The following is a 24403-nucleotide window of genomic DNA, read 5'->3' as shown; positions in this document are numbered from 1 at the left end:
TGGTGGGTCCCTCCTGATTCCATTTAGGTCCCTGTTCAGTATCCTGTCCTGGCTTGAAATGTGTCTCTAGTCCTCCTTGACGATTCACAAGAAAACTCCAAAAGCTTTAAGTGGATTCCCGCTCTAAAAGGTTCATGTGGTGAGTCAAGGCAGTGAAATCACTAAGGACCGATCCCGGCCATTGCAGAAACTAAAGGATAGCTGTCGACGCAGCAGGACTGGCTATCAGTGTGTCCAACCAGAGAGTCAGCCAGTCAAACACCTTCTGATCTAAACGGCTGTCAGTGAAGAAGTGGACAAAGTAAGTCTCTGTAAACCTCCGTCTCCTTCAGGAGATTAAGCCCTTGAAAATAATGCTTCCTATAGACTCAGGCGCGCGCGCACACACACACACACACACACACACACACACACACACACACACACACACACACACACACACACACACACACACACACACACACACACACACACACACACACACACACACACACACACACACACACACACACACACACACACACACACACACACACACACACACACACACACACACACACACACACACACACACACGGCATTAGCAGGTTCTAGGTCAGTAGCAGTCTCTGACACTGAGGTCTCCCTCCCATTAATGACCCATTATGTCTTATTACCACTAACTGGCTAGGAAACTATTTTATTCAGCAAGAATCAGGACTGTCAGTTAATTTCAATAATTATTTAAAAAGTTGACCCCGTCTGAAAATAACAGTTGTCAAAGTCCTGAATGACTAATTAACAGTGAGGTACGTTGATATGAAAATCAAGCATTTACAGTGCCTTCGGAATGTATTCAGACCCCTTGACTTTTTCCACATTTTGCCACGTTACAGCCTTATTCTAAAATGGATTATACATGTTTTTTTCTCATCAATCAACACACAATATCCCAATAATAACAAAGCGAAAACTGTTCTTAAATGGAAGAAGTTTGGAACCACCAGGACTCTTCCTAGAGCTGGCCCGGCCAAATTGAGCAATCAGGGGAGAAGGGCCTTGGTCAGGGAGGTGACTAAGAACCCGATGGTCACTCTGACAGAGCTCCAGAGTTCCTCTGTGGAGATGGGAGAACCTTCCAGAAGGACAACCATCCCTGCAGCACTTCACAAATCAGGCCTTTATGGTAAAATGGCCAGACTGAAGCCACTCCTCAGTAAAAGGCACATGACAGCCCACTTGGAGTTTGCCAAAAGGCATCTAAAGGACTCTCACACCATGAGAAACAAGACTCTCTGGTCTGATGAAACCAGTATTGAACTATTTGGCCTGAATGCCAAGCGTCACGTCTGAAGGAAACCTGGCACCATCCCTTCCGTGAGGCATGGTGGTGGCAGCATAATGCATTGGGGATGTTTTTCAGCGACAGTGACTGGGAGACTAGTCAGGATCAAGGGAAAGATGAATGGAGCAAAGTATAGAGAGATCCTTGATGAAAACCTGCTCCAGAGCTCTCAGGACCTAGGGTGTAGGTTTTACCTTCCAACAGGTCAACGACCCTAAGCACACAGCCAAGACAACGCAAGAGTGGCTTCGTGACAATTCTCTGAATGTCCTTGAGTGGCCCAACCAGAGCTCGGACTTGAACCGGATCAAACATCTCTGAAGAAACCTGAAAATAGCTGTGCAGTGACACTCCCCATCCAACCTGACAGAGCTTGAGAGGATCTGCAGAGAAGAATGGGGGAAACTCCCCATATACAGGTGTGCCAAGCTTGTAGCGTCATACCCAAGAGGACTTGAGGCTGTAATTGCAGCCAAAGGTGCTTCAACAATATACTGCGTTAAAGGTATGAATACTTATGTAAATGTTATATTTCAGTTTTTTTATTTCTATATATTTGCAAACCTTTCTAAACACCTGTTTTTACTTTGTCATTGTGAGGTATTGTGTGTAGATTGATGAGGGAATAAAAAAACAAAAACATTTTAGGATAAGGCCGTAACCTAACAAAATGAAATACTTTCCAAATGCACTGTAGGCCTTATGAATGGTTTGTGAAGGATTAAAGTAACATCCACTACAGCTAAAACAATCAAACAAAACATTGCAACACTTTGGAAGCTAAATCAAGACAGCCAATCAAAAAAAGCAACACTGATCCTTATTGGGCTCCTCAGTTGTATCTCTACAGGAATCTTTAACCCTATACTGGAAAAAACAACTGATTAACATGTTTTAATCCTTCCCCTCTGCCATTGGTGAAGGATGTTCCTTAGTTGTGTGTTGTTGCCAAAGCTTAGTGATTATTTATCCTCGTTGGTCTATTCAGGGCCCACAGGTGCTTCTACCAGCAGGTATAATGTCAGGACTTAAAGGGATTGACAGCTGCCTGCTAGCAGTAAACAGTATGGCAGCTGCATACATGGTGGGTCTGTGTGTATGTAAGTCTGCGGGTGTTTGTGTGTGTGTGTGTGTGTGTGTGTGTGTGTGTGTGTGTGTGTGTGTGTGTGTGTGTGTGTGTGTGTGTGTGTGTGTGTGTGTGTGTGTGTGTGTGTGTGTGTGTGTATAGGCGTGATAGAAGGATATACATGTAAACAGAGCTGAAAAGTGAGCAGGAATATATAAATACTTTATTAATGGTACTATATACATGTAAACAGGAGTAATAGTGACCAGTAACAGGATAAATAGATAGATAATTATGGTAATATATACATGTAAACAGGAGTACTAGTGACCAGTAGCAGGATAAATAGAGATAATAATGGTACTATATACATGTAAACAGGAGTAATAGTGACCAGTAACTGGATATATAGATACTAATGGTAATATATACATGTAAACAGGAGTAATAGTGTCACGCCCTGGCTATAGATGTCACGTTCCTGACCTGTTTTCTGTTGTTTTTGTATGTGTTTAGTTGGTCAGGGCATGAGTTGGGGTGGGCATTCTATGTTATGTGTTTCTATGTTGGGTTAAGTGTGTTGCCTGATATGGTTCTCAATTAGAGGCAGGTGTTTGACGTTTCCTCTGATTGAGAACCATATTAAGGTAGGCTGTTCTCACTGTTTGTTTGTGGGTGATTGTTGCTGTGTCTGTGTTTGTGCACCACACGGTACTGTTTCGTTTTGTTTAGTCTGTTCATGCGTTCTTCGTTTTATGTTAGTTCGCATGTTCAGGTCTGTTGACGTCGTTTGTTGTTTTGTAGATTGTCTTGTATTTTCGTATTCGTTATTATGATTACATTTCATTATGTCTACATACCTCGCTGCGTGTTGGTCCGATCCATGCTCCTCCTCGTCTGAGGAGGAGAACGACTTCGACAGCCGTTACAATAGAGAGGTTTTTTATTCTCTATTTTGGTTAGGCCAGGGTGTGACTAGGGTGGGCAGTCTATGTTCTTTTTTCTATGTTGGTTTTCTATGTGTTTGGCCTGGTTCCTAATCAGAGGCAGCTGTCTATCGTTGTCTCTGATTGGGAGCCATACTTAGGTAGCCTGTTTTCCCCTTTTGTGTTGTGGGTGATTCATTTCTGTTTAGTGTGTGTTGCACCAGACGGAGCTGTTTCGGTTGTCACTTTGTTGTTTTTTGCTTTTTTAGTGTTCAGTTTCTATTAAACATGACGAACACTTATCGCGCTGCGTTTTGGTCTTCACCTTCTTCCACCAACGGCCGTTACAAATAGTGACCAGTAGCAGGATAAATAGATACTAATGGTAATATATACATGTAAACAGGAGTAATAGTGACCAGTAGCAGGATAAATAGATACTAATGGTAATATATACATGTAAACAGGAGTAATAGTGACCAGTAACAGGATAAATAGATACTAATGGTAATATATACATGTAAACAGGAGTAATAGTGACCAGTAGCAGGATAAATAGATACTAATGGTAATATATACATGTAAACAGGAGTAATAGTGATCAGTAACAGGATAAATAGAGATATTAATGGTACTATATACATGTAAACAGGAGTAATGGTGACCAATAGCAGGATAAATAGAGATATTAATGGTACTATATACATGTAAACAGGAGTAATAGTGATCAGTAACAGGATAAATAGATATTAATGGTAATATATACATGTAAACAGGAGTAATAGTGATCAGTAACAGGATAAATAGATATTAATGGTACTATATACATGTAAACAGGAGTAATGGTGACCAATAACAAGATAAATAGATACTAATGGTAACATATACATGTAAACAGGAGTAATGGTGACCAGTAGCAGGATAAATAGAGATAATAATGGTAATATATACATGTTAACAGGAGTAATGGTGACCAGTAGCAGGATAAATAGATAGATACTAATGGTAATGGTAATCAATAATCATTGTAGCAGCAGCGTAGGTGTGAGGGGGAGCAGTAGTAGTTAGACATTTATGGCCAGGGGATAGAAACTGTTTAGGAGTCTGCTGGTCCATGTCTCGGGTGGCTGGAGTCTTTGGCAATTTTTCAGACATGGCCTGGCATGTACGTCCTGGATGAATGGTAGCTCACCCCCAGTGATGCGCTGGGCAGTCCGCATCACCCTCTGTAGTAGGGCCTTCCGGTCGAGGGCGGTGCAGTTGCCATACCAGACGGTGATACAACGAGTAAGGATGCTCTCGATGGTGCAGCTGTAAAAGTTCCTAATGATCTGTTAACACATACTCTACAAGGACCTTGATGACTGCCTAGTGTTTCCTTTACAGACAGTGGTTTAGTACCAGGACATAATCCTGGGTGAGAGCTTTAGAATGAGCTTTGGTCAGAGACATTGTTTTCCTCGTTTGGAGGGTCACATGACAATAAAAAATGCTTTAGGTAGTGAAGCCCGATCTGAGTGTCCTATAATGTAGCTGCCTGACTTTTAATATCATGTCTGTCCCATGTCCTGTCTATATCATGTCTGTCTCATGTCTGTCCCATGTCCTGGCTATCTCATGTTTGTCCCATGTCCTGTCTATATCATGTCTGTCCCATGTCCTGGCTATCTCATGTCTGTCCCATGTCCTGGCTATCTTATGTTCGTCCCATGTTCTGGCTCTCTCATGTCTGTCCCATGTCCTGGCTCTCTCATGTCTGTCCCATGTCCTGTCTATATCATGTCTGTCTCATGTCTGTCCCATGTCCTGGCTATCTCATGTTTGTCCCATGTCCTGTCTATATCATGTCTGTCCCATGTCCTGGCTATCTCATGTCTGTCCCATGTCCTGGCTATCTCATGTCTGTCCCATGTCCTGGCTATCTCATGTCTGTCCCATGTCCTGGCTCTCTCATGTCTGTCCCATGTCCTGGCTCTCTCATGTCTGTCCCATGTCCTGGCTATCTCATGTCTGTCCCATGTCCTGGCTATCTCATGTCTGTCCCATGTCCTGGCTATCTTATGTTCGTCCCATGTCCTGGCTATCTCATGTCTGTCCCATGTCCTGGCTATCTCATGTCTGTCCCATGTCCTGGCTATCTTATGTTCGTCCCATGTCCTGGCTCTCTCATGTCTGTCCCATGTCCTGGCTCTCTCATGTCTGTCCCATGTCCTGGCTCTCTCATGTCTGTCCCATGTCCTGGCTCTCTGATGTCTGTCCCATGTCCTGGCTCTCTCATGTCTGTCCCATGTCCTGGCTCTCTGATGTTCGTCCCATGTCCTGGCTATCTCATGTCTGTCCCATGTCCTGGCTATCTTATGTTTGTCCCATGTCCTGGCTATCTTATGTTCGTCCCATGTCCTGGCTATCTCATGTCTGTCCCATGTCCTGGCTATCTTATGTTCGTCCCATGTTCTGGCTCTCTCATGTCTGTCCCATGTCCTGGCTCTCTCATGTCTGTCCCATGTCCTGGCTATCTCATGTCTGTCCCATGTCCTGGCTCTCTCATGTCTGTCCCATGTCCTGGCTATCTTATGTCTGTCCCATGTCCTGGCTCTCTCATGTCTGTCCCATGTCCTGGCTATCTCATGTCTGTCCCATGTCCTGGCTCTCTCATGTCTGTCCCATGTCCTGGCTATCTCATGTCTGTCCCATGTTCTGGCTATCTCATGTCTGTCCCATGTCCTGGCTATCTTATGTTCGTCCCATGTCTGTCTATAGCATGTGTTTTCCCTTTTTTATGCCATGTCATCCTATGTTCTGTCTGTGTGTCCTGTCTGCGTGTAGAGACATGCCATGTCCATTCCACGTGACCTGTCAATCAGACAATGGCCACTAACTCCAATTCAATCAGTTAATCCCTGCCCTGGACAATGGAGAGTATGAAGGATGACCACTAGGACACGGACGGACGGACGGACGGACGGACGGACGGACGCACGCACGCACGCACGCACGCACGCACGCACGCACGCACGCACGCACGCACGCACACACACACACACACACACACACACACACACACACACACACACACTTGCATGCACACACTGACCTCTTTGACACACACCATCAGTAAAAAGATTAGGAGAACTACTGGCAGTGGAAAGATTAAACATGGCATCAGATCATGTGAAACGTGAAGCTGAGAAGGTTGAGGTTGAGTAGACTGAGTATTTCTACATTTAGCAGACACTAAGTCACATGATCTTTATAGGTTGCATTTTTATAGCGTTGTTCCAGACAGATAGTCTGTCTGTCTTTGGAGGCAGAATATAAAGGTGAAGTGAAAATAACTAAGAGTAATTTGTGGGCGTGGCGCGATCCAGGAGGTGGGTGTTGCTTACCTCCAGTACTGTGTCAGTCAGAAACCAGCGCAAACAGGATATGACTTTACCTCTGACTGAGGCACTGCAAGTGGCAGCCTTGATATGAAGGACACCAGGTGAGTTAACACATCAGATCCAGCAGCTATTAATCCATTAGGCTTCCTGGGGAGCTCCTGTATCTACATCTACAGTTAATGTCGCACACGCACGCGCACGCGCACGCGCACGCGCACACACACACACACACACACACACACACACACACACACACACACACACACACACACACACACACACACACACACACACACACACACACACACACATCTTGACCCTCCTGTATCTCCTGACGAGTGATTCATTGTGACCTCTTCCTTGTTTCCTAGAAAAGAGAATTATCAGTAAGTCCTTGTCCTGTCCACTGCAGGAGCCTGTTCAAACCCTCCACTGATGGAAGGAATGGTCATGTACTGTAATGCTTACTAGCATAGAGACAAGGTGCAACCTTTCATGTCTGACCTATGACCTTGCTAGGTCAGACATATCTACCAGTCTGTCTGGTGTCTACTGGTCAACCTCCTCTGAACTAGCTCTGGTGTCGTGTTAAGGATGTTAAGGATGGGGGAACATCTGGGGAGTGTACTGCTCTATTCTGGGAGAGGGGCCATGCAAATCTGAAGTGTTGGCCAGCTGTGTGTGACTGGTTGGCCAAGGGTTGGCCAGCTGTGTGTGACTGGTTGGCCAAGGGTTGGCCAGCTGTGTGTGACTGGTTGGGAGGGTCGACCCCCTTGGGACAGTGAATATCTGGGGACAGGAGCAGAACCACATCATCTGACCATTATAGACATGGTAGAAGGTTATGGGATATTGCTTGTTGGTCATTATCATGACTAAACTATTTGGTGTATTTGAGATTCATGTGTGAGTTGTAACCAGATGTTTGAATGGTGGTAAAGTGGTGGTTATGAATATCTGGGAACAGAGGTGCTCTATTCTGGGAACCACATTATCTGAACATTTGTGGTAATTAATGGTAATTAATGCTTGGTGATGTCGTATAACCAGGACCTGCGTTGTGTGTTCAGTGAACCAGTGTTTCATGTCATAGTCTGTTGTTCCTCAACACCTGCAGTAGGTCTCAGCTGCAGCAGTACATTCTCTGTGCAGTCTGACTGAGGGAGGTTTTGCATGACTCTAAATCACTGTGTGAACACCGGGCCGCTATATACACCCATACCATAGTAATCTCCTGCATCTTCAGCTCTGACACCAGTGATTGTAAGAGTGTACTCAGTACCTGATCTACTGCCACTGAATCTAGATGGTGTTCCAGACTGAAGGGTTTTTACTGAATAGATGAGGAGTTTAGGAGCCTGTCCAGGTTTCAGCAGGTACCAGCTCATGTCATCATCAATACCGGTTGAACTTGCAACAGCTTTGATAGACACGCTGTCTCCCAGATGAACTGACTTCAGTTCATCAGCTTGATTCAGGACACGTTGTGCAGATGACTCTGAAATTGAAATGGAGAAATTAGCTTTGAGTAGTCTTGAAAATCAGGCATTGAAAACATTTTCCATGGACAAACATGTACAAGCTCATTAAAACCTGTTAAAACCAGTAGACCACAGGGAGAATGCTGAGAGTATCTCACCCTAAGTCAGAAGTCCCAGCGTGATCAGCAGTGGAATCAGTGATATCATCTTCATCGTCTTCATCGTCATAATCTGTGACTCTGAGAGGAGTGAGCAGACTGGACCCAATGCTGCTAACACTGAAGTCTTAAAGTGTCAGGAGCAGTGAGGTTCAACAACTATGCAAAACTGCACTCTATAGGCTGCTGAGAGAGAGAGAGAGAGAGAGAGAGAGAGAGAGAGAGAGAGGGAGAGAGAGAGAGAGAGAGAGAGAGAGAGAGACAGAGAGAGAGAGAGAGAGAGAGACAGAGAGAGAGAGAGAGAGAGACAGAGAGAGAGAGAGAGAGAGAGAGACAGAGAGAGAGAGAGAGAGAGAGAGAGAGAGAGAGAGAGAGAGAGAGAGAGAGAGAGAGAGAGAGAGAGAGACAGAGAGAGAGAGAGAGAGAGAGAGAGAAACAAATAGAGAGAAACAGAGAGAGAAAGGGAAAGAGAGAGAGATATAGAGAGCGAGAGAGAGAGAGGGGGAGAGAGAGAAAAATAGAGAGAGCGAGAGAAAGAGGGAAAGAGTGAGATAAAAGAGAGAGAGAGAGAGAGAGAGCGAGAGAGAGAGAGAGAGAGAGAGAGAGAGAGAGAGAGAGAGAGAGAGAGAGAGAGAGAGAGAGAGACAGACAGACAGAGAGAGAGAGAGACAGAGAGAGAGAGAGAGAGAGAAACAAATAGAGAGAAACAGAGAGAGAAAGGGAAAGAGAGAGAGATATAGAGAGCGAGAGAGAGAGAGGGGGAGAGAGAGAAAAATAGAGAGAGCGAGAAAAAGAGGGAAAGAGTGAGATAAAAGAGAGAGAGAGAGAGAGCGAGAGAGAGAGAGAGAGAGAGAGAGAGAGAGAGAGACAGAGAGAGAGAGAGAAACAAATAGAGAGAAACAGAGAGAGAAAGGGAAAGAGAGAGAGATATAGAGAGCGAGAGAGAGAGAGGGGGAGAGAGAGAAAAATAGAGAGAGCGAGAGAAAGAGGGAAAGAGTGAGATAAAAGAGAGAGAGAGAGAGAGCGAGAGAGAGAAGGAGAGGGAGAGAGAGAGAGAGGGATAGACAGAGAGAGAAAGAGCAAGAGAGACACAGAAGGAAAAGAAAGAAACAGATAGAGAGGTACTTATATTACTATTCTTTTGCTGTTGTGAGTTGTTCCAATCTAATGGTCAACTATAAGAGGACAACTAAATTGTGTTATAAAGGGTAGGTTCACCCCCAGATAAAAAAATGTGTTTGACATTATATTACATTGAAAGGGTGTTATGTCAAGCTGAGCCCAAATGTTATTTGATTTCAGGATGAACCTTCCTCAAATGTTAATAGCCGGGATCCGAGACTAGACCAATGGAGACAGGTGATGCTTACTGGAGCCTTACTATCTACAGTAAATCTATGGCTCTGAAATGTTCAGCTTGTTGGCGCCCTCTTGTGCCTGAATGGCGTCATCCTGAAGATCCGTTCAGAGAGAGAATAAAGAGTTATTAGTCAAACAGTGTCAGGGTCAGGCTGTTGGTGGAATTACAGACTGGGCCTGCAAACTGTTTATTGCTTTTTGTAAATGACTAACTAGATAGGTGTACAATGACAGAACAGTATCAACGTCACCAGATATTAGTAGCATATTGGTAAACTGAATTTTACTGCTGGTAATAAAAAGTGAATTTCATCGGTTGTTGCTTTAACTAGTGGGGAGTACACATGCTGTCAGAGTTATCAACAGTTAGGAGTTCCAACTGGGAAGTTTCACTTGAATGGACATGCATCATACAGACAGATAGAGGACTCATCTTTATTTTTGTGCCGTTATATTTGTGCCGTTGTAGCGTGTGTGATAGCATGGGCAGTGCCATTCAAGAATTGCCACCCAGTTGACTACTTGGACTACTTTAAAATGGCAGAAGCATGGTGGAAGCCCTCCATGGCGCTGCCCATGCTAAAATGTTATTTTAGCCACTAGAGGCCTCTATCATTCTCTATGACATTAACCTTCTTATGAAGGGACAAAGGTTAGCAATTTTGGTCAGGGAGTTGGTCAACCATGGTTTGCCAGAGTTGTGATAAGATATTGTTTAGAATTATACATTTGAAGAATTTACCTACACTGTATGTTTATTAGCAAGCTAGTCAGATAGTTTAAGAGGAATGATTGGATTAATTGTTCACATTAATTGCCAATATACCTACGTTCTCTTTAAAAATGCAGACAATTCACAGCAATCAGTCAATTCAAATCAGTAGACGGTGGGACTTAGACAAGTTGTACTGATATTGTATCATATAACAGAACTCTCAGCTTTCCAAGATAAACTATTTTTTTGTTGACATTTATTGTCTTGTTTACATATATACTTTAGAGGCTATTTATGCAGAGATGTTGTATTAAACCCATATAAACTGTTTTTATGACTATATGACAATATTTTAGGTTGACAGAAATTCTATTATGCAATTTCCAATATATCACACAACTTACTTTAATTTTCCTGCATAAGTAAAAACAGGAATAACCCTCTACTATCATTCATTCCAATTAGAATGGTTTGGATTTCTCCCTGACCACAATGGCAGCATTTTCGTAATGACGTAACCCTTCTAGTATTTGAATAGGATCTCTATGGCTAGTTTGAAGATGGAACGTTTAAGACAATGAAGTAATTCCATGCGGAAGCCTAAACAAATTCAACTACTAACGCCGTTGCTAACTAGCAATGCTGGTCCCATGAATTGCAAAGAGTTATGGGATATTAGAATCCCCTTGTCTTCACCATTATATTTTGAACCAAGCTCTATGGTCACCCCACCCTCCTCAGATAGGATATAAACACATCAAAACCCATGGCAAAAATGTTTACAATTACAGGAAATTATTTCAAAATGCCAAATTCTCTCTGCCCCAAGGCAAAATGTGTAGGATTTCAGGAAACTAGCTTTAATAAATTAAACATTATCTCCGCCTCATTGCAAAATGTGTAGAATATGTCATAGGCGTGTGTATAGGTGGCAGGGAAGTCAGGCGCAGGAGAATCAAACTTGGTAAAATGGATAATTAATAATAATAATAACTTAAAAACATAGCTCCAAAACCATGACAATAATCAAAACAAAGTGGGTGCGAGGACCCGTCATGCACCAATACAAACAACACAATAAATGAACAACAAACAATCTCTGACAAAGACATGAGGGGAAACAGAGGGTTAAATACACAACAGGTAATGAATGGGATTGAAACCAGGTGTGTAGGAAGACAAGACAAAACCAATTGAAAATGAAAAATGGATTAATGATGGCTAGAAGACCGGTGACGTCGACCGCCGATCACCGCCCGAACAAGGAGAGGCATCAACTTTGGCAGAAGTAGTGACAGAGTAGCATGAGATTATCTATAAAACTGCACATTTTTCTCTCTGCCCCATGGCAATACAGTGCCTTGCAAAAGTATTCAGACCCCTTGGATTTCTTCACATTTTATTGCATTACAAAAGTGGGATTAAAATGGATTTAATTGAAATGTTGTTTTTTATTTAAATGTTGTTGTCAACAATCTCCACAAAGTGGCAGAACATTTTTATGTTTTGTAAAGAATGATACAATTTAAAAACAAAAATTTAGTCCTTGCATAATTATTCAGCTGCCTGAGTCAATACATGTTACAAACACCTTTGGCATCGATTAAACCTGTGAGTCTTCTTAGGTAAGTCTATAAGAGCTTTACACACCTGCGTTGTGCAAAATTTGCCCATTTTTCTTAAAATAATTCTCAAGCTCTGTCAAGATGTTGGGGATCATGTCAAGATGTCAAGATGTTGGGGATCTATACAGCAATCTATACAGCAATTTTCAAAACTTTCCAAGCAGATTTACTTCAAAACTGTAACTTGGTCATTCAGGAACATTCATTGTCTTCTTGGTAAGCAATTCCAGTGTAGATTTGGCCTCGTGTTTTAGGTTATTGTCCTGCTGAAAGGTGAATTCCTCTCAGAGTCTCTGGTGTAAAGCAGACTGAAGCAGGTTTTCCTATAGGATTTGACCTGTGCTTAGTTTTGTGTATTTTTATCCCGAAAAACTCCCCAGTATTTGCCTATGTCAAGCATACCCATACCATGATGCAGCCACCACCATGCTTGAAAATAAGGAGGCAGTTACTCAGTGATGTGTTGTGTTGGATTTGCCCCAAACATAAGGCTTTAGGCCAAAAAGTGTATTCCTTTGGTGTGTTCTTTTTGCAGTGTTACTATAGTGCCTTGTTGCATACAAGATGCATGTTTTGGAATATTTTTACTGTCTATATATGTATTCTTCTTTTCACTCTGTCATTTAGGTCATTATTGTGGAGTCACTACAATGTTGATGATCCATCCTCAGTTCTCTCCCATCCCAGCCATTGAACTAAGTAGCTGTTTTAAAATCACCAACGGCCTCATGGTAACATCCCTGAGCAGTTTCATTCCTGTCCTGCAGCTCAGTTCAGAAGGTCGACTGTATCTTTGATGTGTCTGGCTGGTTTAATACATCATCCACAGTATCATTATTAACTTGACCATGCTTAAAGACATATTCAATGTCTGATTTGTTATAGTTACCCATCTACCAATCACTGCCCTTCTCTATGGGCTTCAGAAAAAAATCCCTGTCAATGTTCCCTTGTGCAAGGCACTTAACCCTAATTTCTCCTTTAAGTCACTCTGGTTAAGAGGGACAGAGGAAGGGTTAGTAATTCCAAGTTCTTGTCAACCCCTATTATTTAACACAGAGTGAGTCCAAATATCTGATTATGTGATTTGTTAAGCCAGATTTTACTCCTGAACAAATTTAGGCTTGACTAAACAAAGGGGCTGAATACTTACGCAACGATTATATTTTAGTTGGATTTTAAATATCTTAATCGCACTTTGTAACACAATAAAATGTGAAGAAATCCAAGGGGTCTGAATACTTTACCGTGGCGCTGTATATGTAGATTTGCAGGAAATTAGCTTTAAAAATGCAACATTTTCTCTCTTGACGAGGGCCTGCCAAACTATGGTACGTCAATGCCTCTGCCCTTTTGACCTTTGAACTCAACCATCTGCCTGACTTCCGGTGCCCAACCCTTTCCACACCACACCAGACCACAAGACTAGTGAATTGACTTATGAAATGACCTGTGACTAATATCTGACCTCTGACTTTGATCTTTGACCTCTGCCAGTCTGTCTGGTGTCCACTGTCCAACCTCCTCTGAACTAGCTCTGGTATGGTGTTAAGGATGTTAAGGATGGGGGAACATCTGGGGAGTGTACTGCTCTATTCTGGGACAGGGGCCATGCAAATCTAAGTTTCTGTTTCACAGCACTCTCTCTCTGTCACACACACATGAAAACACACAGGCGTGCGCGCGCGCACACACACACACACACACACACACACACACACTATTCTGCTCCCCTGAAGTGTTGGCCAGCTGTGTGTGTTGAGGCACACCAACACTTATGATTTTTCTGCTACACACATGATTTTATGTTGACATGATATGGATTATTCATCCTTAACAGGACTATTTTACCTGCATCTTTCTGATAAGAAGGAACATTTGTAGACATTGGAGGTTGGGAGGGTTATGAAACTAGTTTGTAACCATTATTTCTGTGAGTTAGTAAAGTGGTTATACCTGTTGATGTCATATAACAAGACCCTTAGTTCTGTGTTCAGTGGACCAGTGATGTGTGTCATTTTGTACAGGAGGTTTTTGTATGTTTATACATCACTGTGTGAACACATTACCACTGTGACCACTCTGACAGTAGTAAACTGCTGCATCTTCAGCCTGGACTCCACTGATTGTCAGAGTGAAGTCCTTCTCAGACCCACTGCCACTGAATCTAGCAGGAATCCCATCTAGCCGTGTCTTTACGTATTCTATCAGGAGTTTGGGAGCTTCCCCAGGTCTCTGTTGATATCAGAACACATATTCATCTCCATCACTGTCTGTGTACACTTCAGGGTTGGTTGTACAGGTCAGAGTGACGGGGTCTCCTGGAGAAAATGTCACTACAGGACGCTGAGTCACAGTCACCTGACCTCTGAACCCTGAAGAGGAAAAATATAAATTGATCAACGAGTATGAATAACAGATCATTTATATTTCATAATATTTTATACAGGGACATTTATTAATTGAGATCCATTTCAATGATTATACAAGGCACTCAACAATATGTATTTTTCCATTGTAAGAGTTAGAAAACAACAGACCTTTGAGGCAGCAGCAGACCAGTGTCCAGATGAAGATGGTGATCATGGTTGTCGTGGTTTCTGTTGTGTTGAAGGACAGCTCTCAGTCCTGCAGTCTGAAACTCACAGGCTATAAACACTCCCAGAGCACTGAATCCTGAGCTGCCAATGCAAATCACCTTCTCTATGGAAATAGCCTTCCTCAGGACAGATGACGAAACTGTTAATGCAACTATATAAAACAATAATCTTAAACATGGAAGAAATTAGTTTACCTAAATCTGTGGAAGGCCTGGAATTTACCATAGTATTGAGTTACATGTAAGTGTTTTCATTCTTCTTCTACTTAAACGCATCACTGACTGTAGTGGGTGGTCATGCTTCATAAATGTTATTGAAGTGAAAGAGTGTATAATATATATTAAAATATTAATAGATAACCTGTCTTTTTACTGACTATTTTTGTGGCGGCAGGTGGTGAGAGCATTGGACCTGTAACCGAAAGGTTTCTAGATCGAACCCCCGAGCTGACAAGGTAAAAATCTGTCGTTCTGCCCCTGAACAAGGCAGTAAACCCATTGTTCCTAGGCCGTCATTGTAAATAAGAATGTGTTCTTAACTGACTTGCCTCGTTAAATAAAAAAATACAATATGAATATATATTTTTTTTCTTCATATTAAAGTTGTTGACCTGGAGGTCCTGGAGAAGGACGGTCACTCCAGCTGGATCAGCAGCCTCACCCTCCCCACTGACCAGTGGAGGAAGGCTGGCTCAGTCACCTGTGAGGCCACCCTAAAGGACCAGACCCCCGTCACTCACACACTGGAGCCACACCACTGCTCCCAGTAGACACCCTGTACACAGAGAACACCTACCTATCTGTCATTCTAAATATCTATCTAGAACTTCAGCTCTGGTCATCAATCTGGGATTCTCCATCTTTAAATCTGTACCTGGGTTTTATTGATTTAGGTTGGAAATGTTAACCTAATAAAATACTTTGTATTAATGTCAAACAAGGTGACCCTGATTTTTACCATGAAAAGAAATAGAACTGAATATCTGTGCATTTGTGGTTGTTAAAACAAAGACTAAACTGTTCTGTAATAAAATTAACATTATAAAATGTGGGGTTTGAGCCCTGAATGCTGATTGGCTGACAACCGTGGTATACCAGACCGTACACCACAAGTATGACAAATCATTCATTTTTACTGGCCTAATTACGTTAGTAGCCAGTTTATAATAGCAATAAGGCACCTCAGGGGTTTGTGGTATATGGCCAATATACGACGGCTAAGGGCTGTGTCCAGGCACTACGCATTGCATCATGCATAAGAACATCCCCTAGCCGTGGTGTATTGGCAATATACCACACCTCCTCGTGCCTTATTGCTTAATTAGAAAGTTGATAGGGGGTGAGGGAGGGTGGGTAGTGGGTAGACCCCCTTGGGACAGTGAATATCTGGGGACAGGAGCAGAACCACATCATCTGACCATTATAGACATGGTAGAAGGTTATGGGATATTGCTTGTTGGTCATTATCATGACTAAACTATTTGGTGTATTTGAGATTCATGTGTGAGTTGTAACCAGATTTTCAGTATGGGGGTAAAGTGGTGGTTATGAATATCTGGGAACAGAGGTGCTCTATTCTGGGAACCACATTATCTGAACATTTGTGGTAAAGTGGTGGTAATTAATGCTTGGTGATGTCGTATAACCAGGACCTGAGTTGTGTGTTCAGTGAACCAGTGTTTCATATCATAGTCTGTTGTTCCTCAACACCTGCAGTAGGTCTCAGCTGCAGCAGTACAGTCTCTGTGCAGTCTGACTGAGGGAGGTTTTTGTACGACTCTAAATCAGTGTGAAACCCTCTGTGCCTCCATAATCACCCATTCCATAGTAATCTCCTGCATCTTCAGCTTGGACACCAGTGATTGTAAGAGTGTACTCAGTACCTGATCTACTGCCACTGAATCTAGATGGTGTTCCAGACTGAAGGGTTTTTACTGTATAGATGAGGAGTTTAGGAGCCTGTCCAGGTTTCAGCAGGTACCAGCTCATGTCATCATCAATACCGGTTGAACTTGCAACAGCTTTGATAGACACGCTGTCTCCCAGATGAACTGACTTCAGTTCATCAGCTTGATTCAGGACACGTTGTGCAGATGACTCTGAAATTTAAACAGTGGGTAATTAGCTTTGAGTAGTCACAATAATCCAAATAAAGGCATTGGAATCATGTTCCATGGGCAAACATATAGAAGCCCATTAAAACCAGTAGACCACAATGAGATTCTCAACCTGAGTCAGGAGGAACCCCAGCTTGATCAGCATCTTCATCATCTGTGGCTCAAAGAAGACTGACTGGACACAACGATGATAACACTGCAGTCTTAGTGTCAGGAGCAGTGAGGCTCCACAGCTATGCAATACACCACTCTATGGGCAAACACACCTGCTGGGTGTGAAAGAGAGAGGAGACAGAGAGACAGGTGACAGAGAGTTAACTTTTATATCTGTTATTTTGCTGTTAGCTGTGAGTCATTCCTTTCTAGGGGTCAATTATAGGAGGATAACTAAATCATGTATTAAAGGGTAGGTTCACCACCAAATAAAAACATGTGTCAGACATTATATTACATCCAAAGTGTTTTGTCAAGCTGAGCCCAAATTATATTTGATTTCAGGATGAATCTCCCGCTGGCATACCGTTCCTCAAATGTTAATAGCCAGGATCCAAAAGACTGCACAAATGAGTAGGCCTACAGGTGATGCCGAGCCTAACTGGAGCCTTACTAACTACTGTAAAGTGATGACTCTCATATTTGCAGGTTGATGGCGCCCTCTTGTGCTAAAATGGCGTCATGCTGAAGTTCAGTTCAGACAGAGAATAAAGTTAATTTGTCAAACAGTGGCAGGCTCAGCGTCAGCTGCTTGTAGAATCCAGACTGGGCCTGTAAGTTCTTTTATTGCTTTTTTGACATAAATAACTAGATAGATAGATGTGCAATGACTAGCTTTTTCATCAAACTGTCCCCTTTTCTTTTTATGGCAGATGGTCCAGCACCATCCTCAAACAATTTATTTCATTTTTGGTCTAATTCTCATTTATGGAAAAAGCTTAAAATCTAGGTTACATGACATGGTAGTCCAAAATACATGGCCCTAGCAATAACAGAAAGGTATAAAAGTCACCACTCACCAGATAATAGAAGCATAATGGTTAACTGATCTTTACTGCCGGCAATAAAAATTGAATTTTGCTTCAACTATGTGGCAACCAAGTCGTTTTCTGATTGGTTGTACCTTAATTAAACTCCTCCCTCTCGCTCGTTTGCTTCGCCTGGAATCATATTCCCAACAGCTTGTAGGCGCGCATAGATAATTCGGTGTGTAAATTATTTCATATGTTTAAAGTTTTAACGTTTTTCGCTTGTTAATTGACCGTGACATTTTGGTTGGATTTGTGTTTGTGTAGGCTACGCATCCAAAAAACAAGTTCAACACGGCGCCACTACAACAATGTTTGCCCAACTTCATAACCGCTATGAGGCGTTGTTGAATGAAAATAACTTTGTGACAGATCTCCTAGCTACGGTGGAGGAGAAAACTGGGATACAGAAAAAATATATCGCTTCAGGTAATAGTTCATATTAAATCCACTTGCAATGTAGGACATAATGTTTCTATGTCAATGTTGAAACATTGTAACTTCACCCGCTAGTCTAGCCGCTAGTGGACACTTTCTCGTTTTGCAACGATGGCTGGTTTGGCAAGGTCAGCACATATGACAGTTAATGTGACATGTCAGCAAAACAACTAAATAACTAACCAACCAGCAACAGCTGATGAACGGTAACGCAAACTAGCCCAATTAGGCCTAACACAAACAAACCACAGAAAACAAACGGTGTCACCAGACCAAATATTGTTTAAACGTGACTGTTGATGACCATATGCCTAGGCTGCCAACAAAATGATTTTACGACACTCATTTGAAATAGCAAAGGTCGGAGAGGCCTAGACTGCAGTTAATCCACTGTTAGTGGTCGATTTAGCTGCTTCCAATGTCTAGCTAGCTGCTGGCCCCTAGCCAAGGGGTGTATTTATACCTCCTACAGAAATACCAACTGCTATGTTGAGATGGCAGATTCTAGGGTGACCTGCTGTCTTCAGTTGAGTTGTGCTCCTTCAGTTGAGTTGTGCCATAATGCCTACTCATTCACTCATTGTTGACATTGACAAGAGCACGAACAGATCTGAGACTATTATGTTGTCCTTTTTGAGGTGTTATTGACACAAGGTCTGCCAGTACTGATGTTAATGGGAATGTCCTGATAGCAACAACATAACAACATAAGCAACAACATAATTTTACATTGGGCTGAGATGGACTTTCTGTTTACTACTGAACTAACTGGACCTAATATGCAAAACATAGGATATATATATGTCAATATACCTTAGAGGTGTGTGTGTGCCTTGGTCTGGTCAGGTATGAAGTGAAATACTTTGATGTCTGGTGTGAAATTCTCTATGGCCAATGTGTGTTCAGTATCGGGAGCTTAGAGGAGAAGTTTCTGGTAGGCTATACTGTGTAGTTAAAGCTCATCTGGAGAAGGAACCCCAGCCCATTAGTCTTCCATCTGCGTCAGAGAGGGACACTGTCTGCACTACTGCTGTCTGTGGATGGACTCTGATCACATCACCAAACATTGATTGTTGTCCACTGGGCAATGTAAGCTGTTGGGTGGAGGTAGGGGAAGGCACTGGTTAGTCACTATATTAATGCTGCTTAGGACTATTGTCATGTCCAGACTAGGGCTCATGGAAATTCCCAAGGTTAACCCTCTTTACTCTGCGACTTGGCTTTACTCTGCGACTTGGCTTTACTCTGCGACTTGGCTTTACTCTGCGACTTGGCTTTACTCTGCGACTTGGCTTTACTCTGTGACTTGGCTACTTCAAGCAGCATGGCAATGAAGGACTCTTATAGCAAGGTATTCAAACAGTCTCTGTTCTGTTTTTCCTGTTATGGGGGAATGGGTTTTTGATTAAGTCTGTAGCGTCACGGTCCGTATGTGGGGAGTGGCAGCATGTTTGTGGATGACCAACAGTGGATGCATTCCAAATCAGGAATTTAACAAAACACCAATGACACATTTGAGAATAATTTCCATGTGCCCCAGTGCTGCTTTTCCAAATCATAGTTTTATTACCATATATAGCCTTCTGCCATAACTGACACTAGTCGTCAGTCTTAAAGATCATGAGGTGTATTAATTTTTGGTTAGACTGATTGGTGTATTGGACTATAACTGATGATGAGACAACCTGCAGAGGAAAAGCCTGGTGCCATAGGTCTAAATTATTTCCCTTTGCAAATAGGAGCCGTTTACCTGCTAGCTAGGGTTACAATAGCAGGCAGCAACTGCTTCTCTCCTTATCTCTGTCCAGCTCTAAAACTCACAGATTGAGCCTAGTTTTGTTTTACATGGGATTCCATTGTACGTACGTTGACTGAAATGTTTGAAGGGTTAATTTGACAGACCGTGACGTTTACGGCTGTAGGTTAATGTAGTTGCTAGTTTGTTGGTTTAGGTTAGAGCTGACCAGTATCTATGTGGAATCTCACTCCTGTTCCATGGTTCATATTCCACATGGTTACACTAGATGTCTTATGTACATCAACGTTGAATTTGTCAATGTCAGCGTTTTAATTGAGTTTCACACCTGTTTATTCATCCAACATCCTACTCTCTCACACACACACACACACACCCACACACACACACACAGGGATGTATCATTATATGAAGATGCTTTGAAATGTTTCCAGATTGACAAATATCTGGTAAGAATCTCTCTCTGTATCTAGGTGTGGTCTCTCTGATCAGTCTGTATCTGTTGTTTGGCTACGGAGCCTCTCTCCTCTGTAACCTGATTGGCTTTGTCTACCCAGCGTACCTCTCGTAAGTAGCACCTCAAAACATATCTGAAAAGTGGTGTTGTCATGCTCACATCAAATGCTCCAGGTGAAGGGTTAAACATTTATTTATTTTAATTATTTATTTCCATTGATCACTTGTCCTATTGTCCAATCAGAATCAAGGCCATAGAGAGTAAGAAGAAAGAGGATGACACTCAGTGGTTGACCTACTGGGTGGTCTACGGATTCTTCAGTATTGCCGAAGCTTTCTCTGACATCTTCCTCTCCTGGTTCCCCTTCTACTATGTTGGCAAGGTACTTGTGTGTAACATTCAATAAACAGGAGGCCAAAACATCATGAATCTCCCTCTCTCAATCCCCCTCTCCCACAGTGTTTGTTCCTGGTGTGGTGTATGGCTCCGGTGACGTGGAACGGTTCTGCTATTCTCTACTCCCGTGTGGTCCGTCCCGTGTTCCTCAGACACCAGGCCACCCTGGACAGTGTCGTCAACAACCTGAGTGATAAGGCCAAGAACATGGCTGATACTGTCACTAAAGAAGGTGAGAGACAGACACACAAGTTAGATTTCTATTGTGGAGATGCAGAAATAACATTCCCAGCTCCCGACACCTCAGTTCCCCCCCAACACAGCCGAGGCAAATTAATACTGTCAGAGTAATGGTCACCCATGGTGTGTTCAAATGTAAAGTGATCGCATGTCGGGCTAAAAAATTATCCGGGAGAATCTGACTGCTTCAGAACAGGCATCTGAAGCAGTCGGACTGCTCGGAACTCTAATTCACATGTAAAGTACTATACTCAGTTATCCCGCATCTCCGCAATGTAAATCTAGCTGTACACACATGGTCACCAGATCTGTCAGTCAAACTAATAACTCATGTTTTTCTCTCCAGCTGTCAACCAGGCCCTCAAGAATGACAAGAACCAGTGACGATGTATGATCACAAGCCTCAGACACCTCGACTCCAATAAACACACAGAACCACATGTGTAATGTCCCATGATGAAGGAATGTAATGGATCCTGTCACGTGATCAGTTGCCGGTGACCACCCTGCAGCAAACAGAAAAGGGACTTGTTTATTTTTTTCACTCTAAGGCATTTTCTGCTTCCTAGTCTGTCTTTTTTAACAGTCGCATGTATCAATCTTATGAGATTCTGATAATCCAGGCATTGTAGCATCTGATAATCTGCACAGCATGACTGTATTTAAAGACCAGTTGGAATGCAACCAGAAGCTTAGGGTAGCCACCACACAATCCAGCTGACCTCTAAACAATGTGAATGTCTTAATGTAATCTGTAGCCTACTGCCAGGAAATCCATGTGTGTAGACGTCTGTGAATCAGGACGCTCTCTACGGAGCAACGTTGACTTCACAAATCCACCCTTAGTTTATTCCCCTTTGACCTACACCAGCACTAACACACCAGATTCAATCAATCAGATGGTGGCTTAGTGCTGGGCTAGAACAAAAATGTCCCTATATGAATGTTTTGGGAGACATGGTACCAGGGGGTAGGGGCTAATGGAAGTGTCTAGGGAGTAGATGCTAGGGGTATGTTTGGATGGAGCTGTTCTGAGCCAGGTCATTTCCTACAAAGTAGCCATGTTATTTCAGTCTCTTGTAATTAGTGCACACTGTAGCATTTCTCCACAGTGTCTGCAGATCTGTGCCAAAGATGTTTACTCCATCACCTTGCCTGAACAAAATGAATATGTATGTAAACTGAACTGGAAAGCGTTTGTTTAGTACGGTCTCTATTCTCATCTTTAATAAATCAAACTGGAACTTGAGTAGTGTGGCGTCTGTACTCCGTTCACGCTTTTCCACAACTGGAGTCCGTTACACCATGCCTTTCTCAGTTCTTTAGGAATTCTGAAATATGAATTTATTTCAGACTATTTAGGAAAGATGGCTAACACATTGATCCTACTTTATGGCATACACCCTATGTTATCAATGTAACTACCAGTGAGAAAGGAAAACCAGCAGTACTGCATATATCAAGGCTGGAGTGGAATAGCCCTGCACTAAGATGTTGAGTTGACCTGTGCACAGTACATTTAATGGTATACAGGAAGTGAAATCATCCGGGATGTGTTTTGGTGAAGGTTCACGCTCAGAGGAGTCTGAATGGGATGGCTCTTGTGTCCATGCTGGAAGTGTAATGTCTGACTAAACTGACAGAGACTGATAACGGCCACACATACACACTGCCACAGGGACTGTGTGGTGTTTTCTCTCTGTGTTTTGTGTAGTAATGTGGGAACCTGGCAACTCTAAATGCACTTCCTGTAATCAAACCATAGAGGCCAGACTGGGGGTGATAGCAGAGCATTGCATGTCTAACTTGTCTGTCTCTTTCCCTTCCTCGCTGAGGCTTTTCTCCCCAGCTGTTCCTTTACTCTGGAGACTGCCTTTGCTGTCCACGCATATGTGTGTGTGGTCTTGAGTTTCCCTGTGGGACTGTGGTGTGTAGGCCTTGCAGTACTCTAACTCACTGACAGAGGGAGACAAACACTCTTTACAGGCAGTACAGGCTTTAGTTCTAGCCCTGGTCCTGGAGAGATACAGATCAAATCAGTATTTATTTAAAGTGCATTTAAACATGTCTTGATACACTTTACAATCCAATTATAATATAAAACAAATAGCAAAGAAATCAGAAACAGAAACTGCAGACCTACAGAGTGTACATTGACACAACATAAAGGGGCAAGACAGAGTGGGCTACAGGGAAATACATGGGGTTAAGACAGCAGTAAAACATTAGGGAGTTCAGTAGGGTAGGAGTGACAACCATGAGAAATGGTGGAGTGATCGCAGGTTAGGACATTGGAGTGGATGGATCGGAGGGGTCTGGTGGGCGGGTCAGTGTGTGGACTGGTGGTTGGATCCTGGGTTATTACATTTTATGTCTGTATCCTTGCTTCTCTAACTCTCTGCCTCTCTCACCATCCCCCACTTAGGCTCACAGACTGGTGGCTGGATCTTGGGCTAGGTAGATGTTGGGCTGACAGACTGGTGGCTGGATCTTGGGCTAGGTAGATGTTGGGCTGACAGACTGGTGGCTGGATCTTGGGCTAGGTAGATGTTGGGCTGACAGACTGGTGGCTGGATCTTGGGCTAGGTAGAAGTTGGGCTGACAGACTGGTGGCTGGATCTTGGGCCAGGTAGATGTTGGGCTGACAGACTGGTGGCTGGATCTTGGGCCAGGTAGATGTTGGGCTCACAGACTGGTGGCCGCCTAAGCGGGGAATATAGAGAGAGGCAGAAAGTTAGGGAAGCAAGGATACAGAAATAAAATGTACAGAGTTCAAAGCTTTAGTTCCAGTCCTGGTGACCTGGTCCTGGGGTGCTGCAAACACCACACACCTCATGCCAATGTCCACTCAGAATGTGATTCTTAGACATTTTTGTGCCAAGATGGCATCCTAGGATCTACATTTTAGTTTACTGAACTTTGCGTATGGTTGTGGATGACTGGACTCTACCCAAGCAGTTGGCGCCGCAGGAGAATCAGGTAACACAGTTGAATGGGCTGTGGTTTAAGCATCCACTTCTTTAGCTGGCACCTGAAAGCCTTTACTAACGGTACCCAAATCTGACAGCTGACTTTAATTTGAAACTGTGCCTTTAGAAAATAAAAAAGCAATAGGCCTTTATGGTTGGGACTGATCATGCAGTAGGCTTAGCGACCATTTTTGTTTAACCACAAAATATAAGCTATAGGCTATAAATAAGTGGAGAGCACCTTCAGCACCCCTACTTCCTGCGGCTATGGAGGGACAGTGGGATGCAGCTAGAAGGGTCATTTTCTACAGTTTACTGCCAAAACATATTTTGCTTTTAATTCGACAATCTGACTAAAGTATGAGTTCCCTT

General features: G+C 42.9%; 1 protein-coding gene across 1 annotated transcript; it reads left to right on the top strand.

Annotated features, from left to right (window-relative positions):
* The first annotated feature begins 17870 nt into the window (after positions 1–17870).
* Positions 17871–22311, top strand: LOC129840536 (receptor expression-enhancing protein 6-like). Its single transcript, XM_055908470.1, has 6 exons — positions 17871–17953; positions 18043–18204; positions 20443–20536; positions 20670–20808; positions 20886–21054; positions 21409–22311. The coding sequence occupies exons 2-6, from the start codon at positions 18087–18089 to the stop codon at positions 21444–21446; spliced, it is 558 nt and encodes a 185-aa protein (XP_055764445.1). The 5' UTR covers positions 17871–17953; positions 18043–18086; the 3' UTR covers positions 21447–22311.
* Positions 22312–24403: the final 2092 nt, after the last annotated feature.

This window comes from Salvelinus fontinalis, chromosome 41 (genome assembly GCF_029448725.1).
Source record: "Salvelinus fontinalis isolate EN_2023a chromosome 41, ASM2944872v1, whole genome shotgun sequence".
NCBI lineage: Eukaryota > Metazoa > Chordata > Actinopteri > Salmoniformes > Salmonidae > Salvelinus > Salvelinus fontinalis.
The sequence above is the reverse complement of the archived record's forward strand: the minus strand, read 5'-3'. Positions and strand labels throughout refer to the sequence as shown.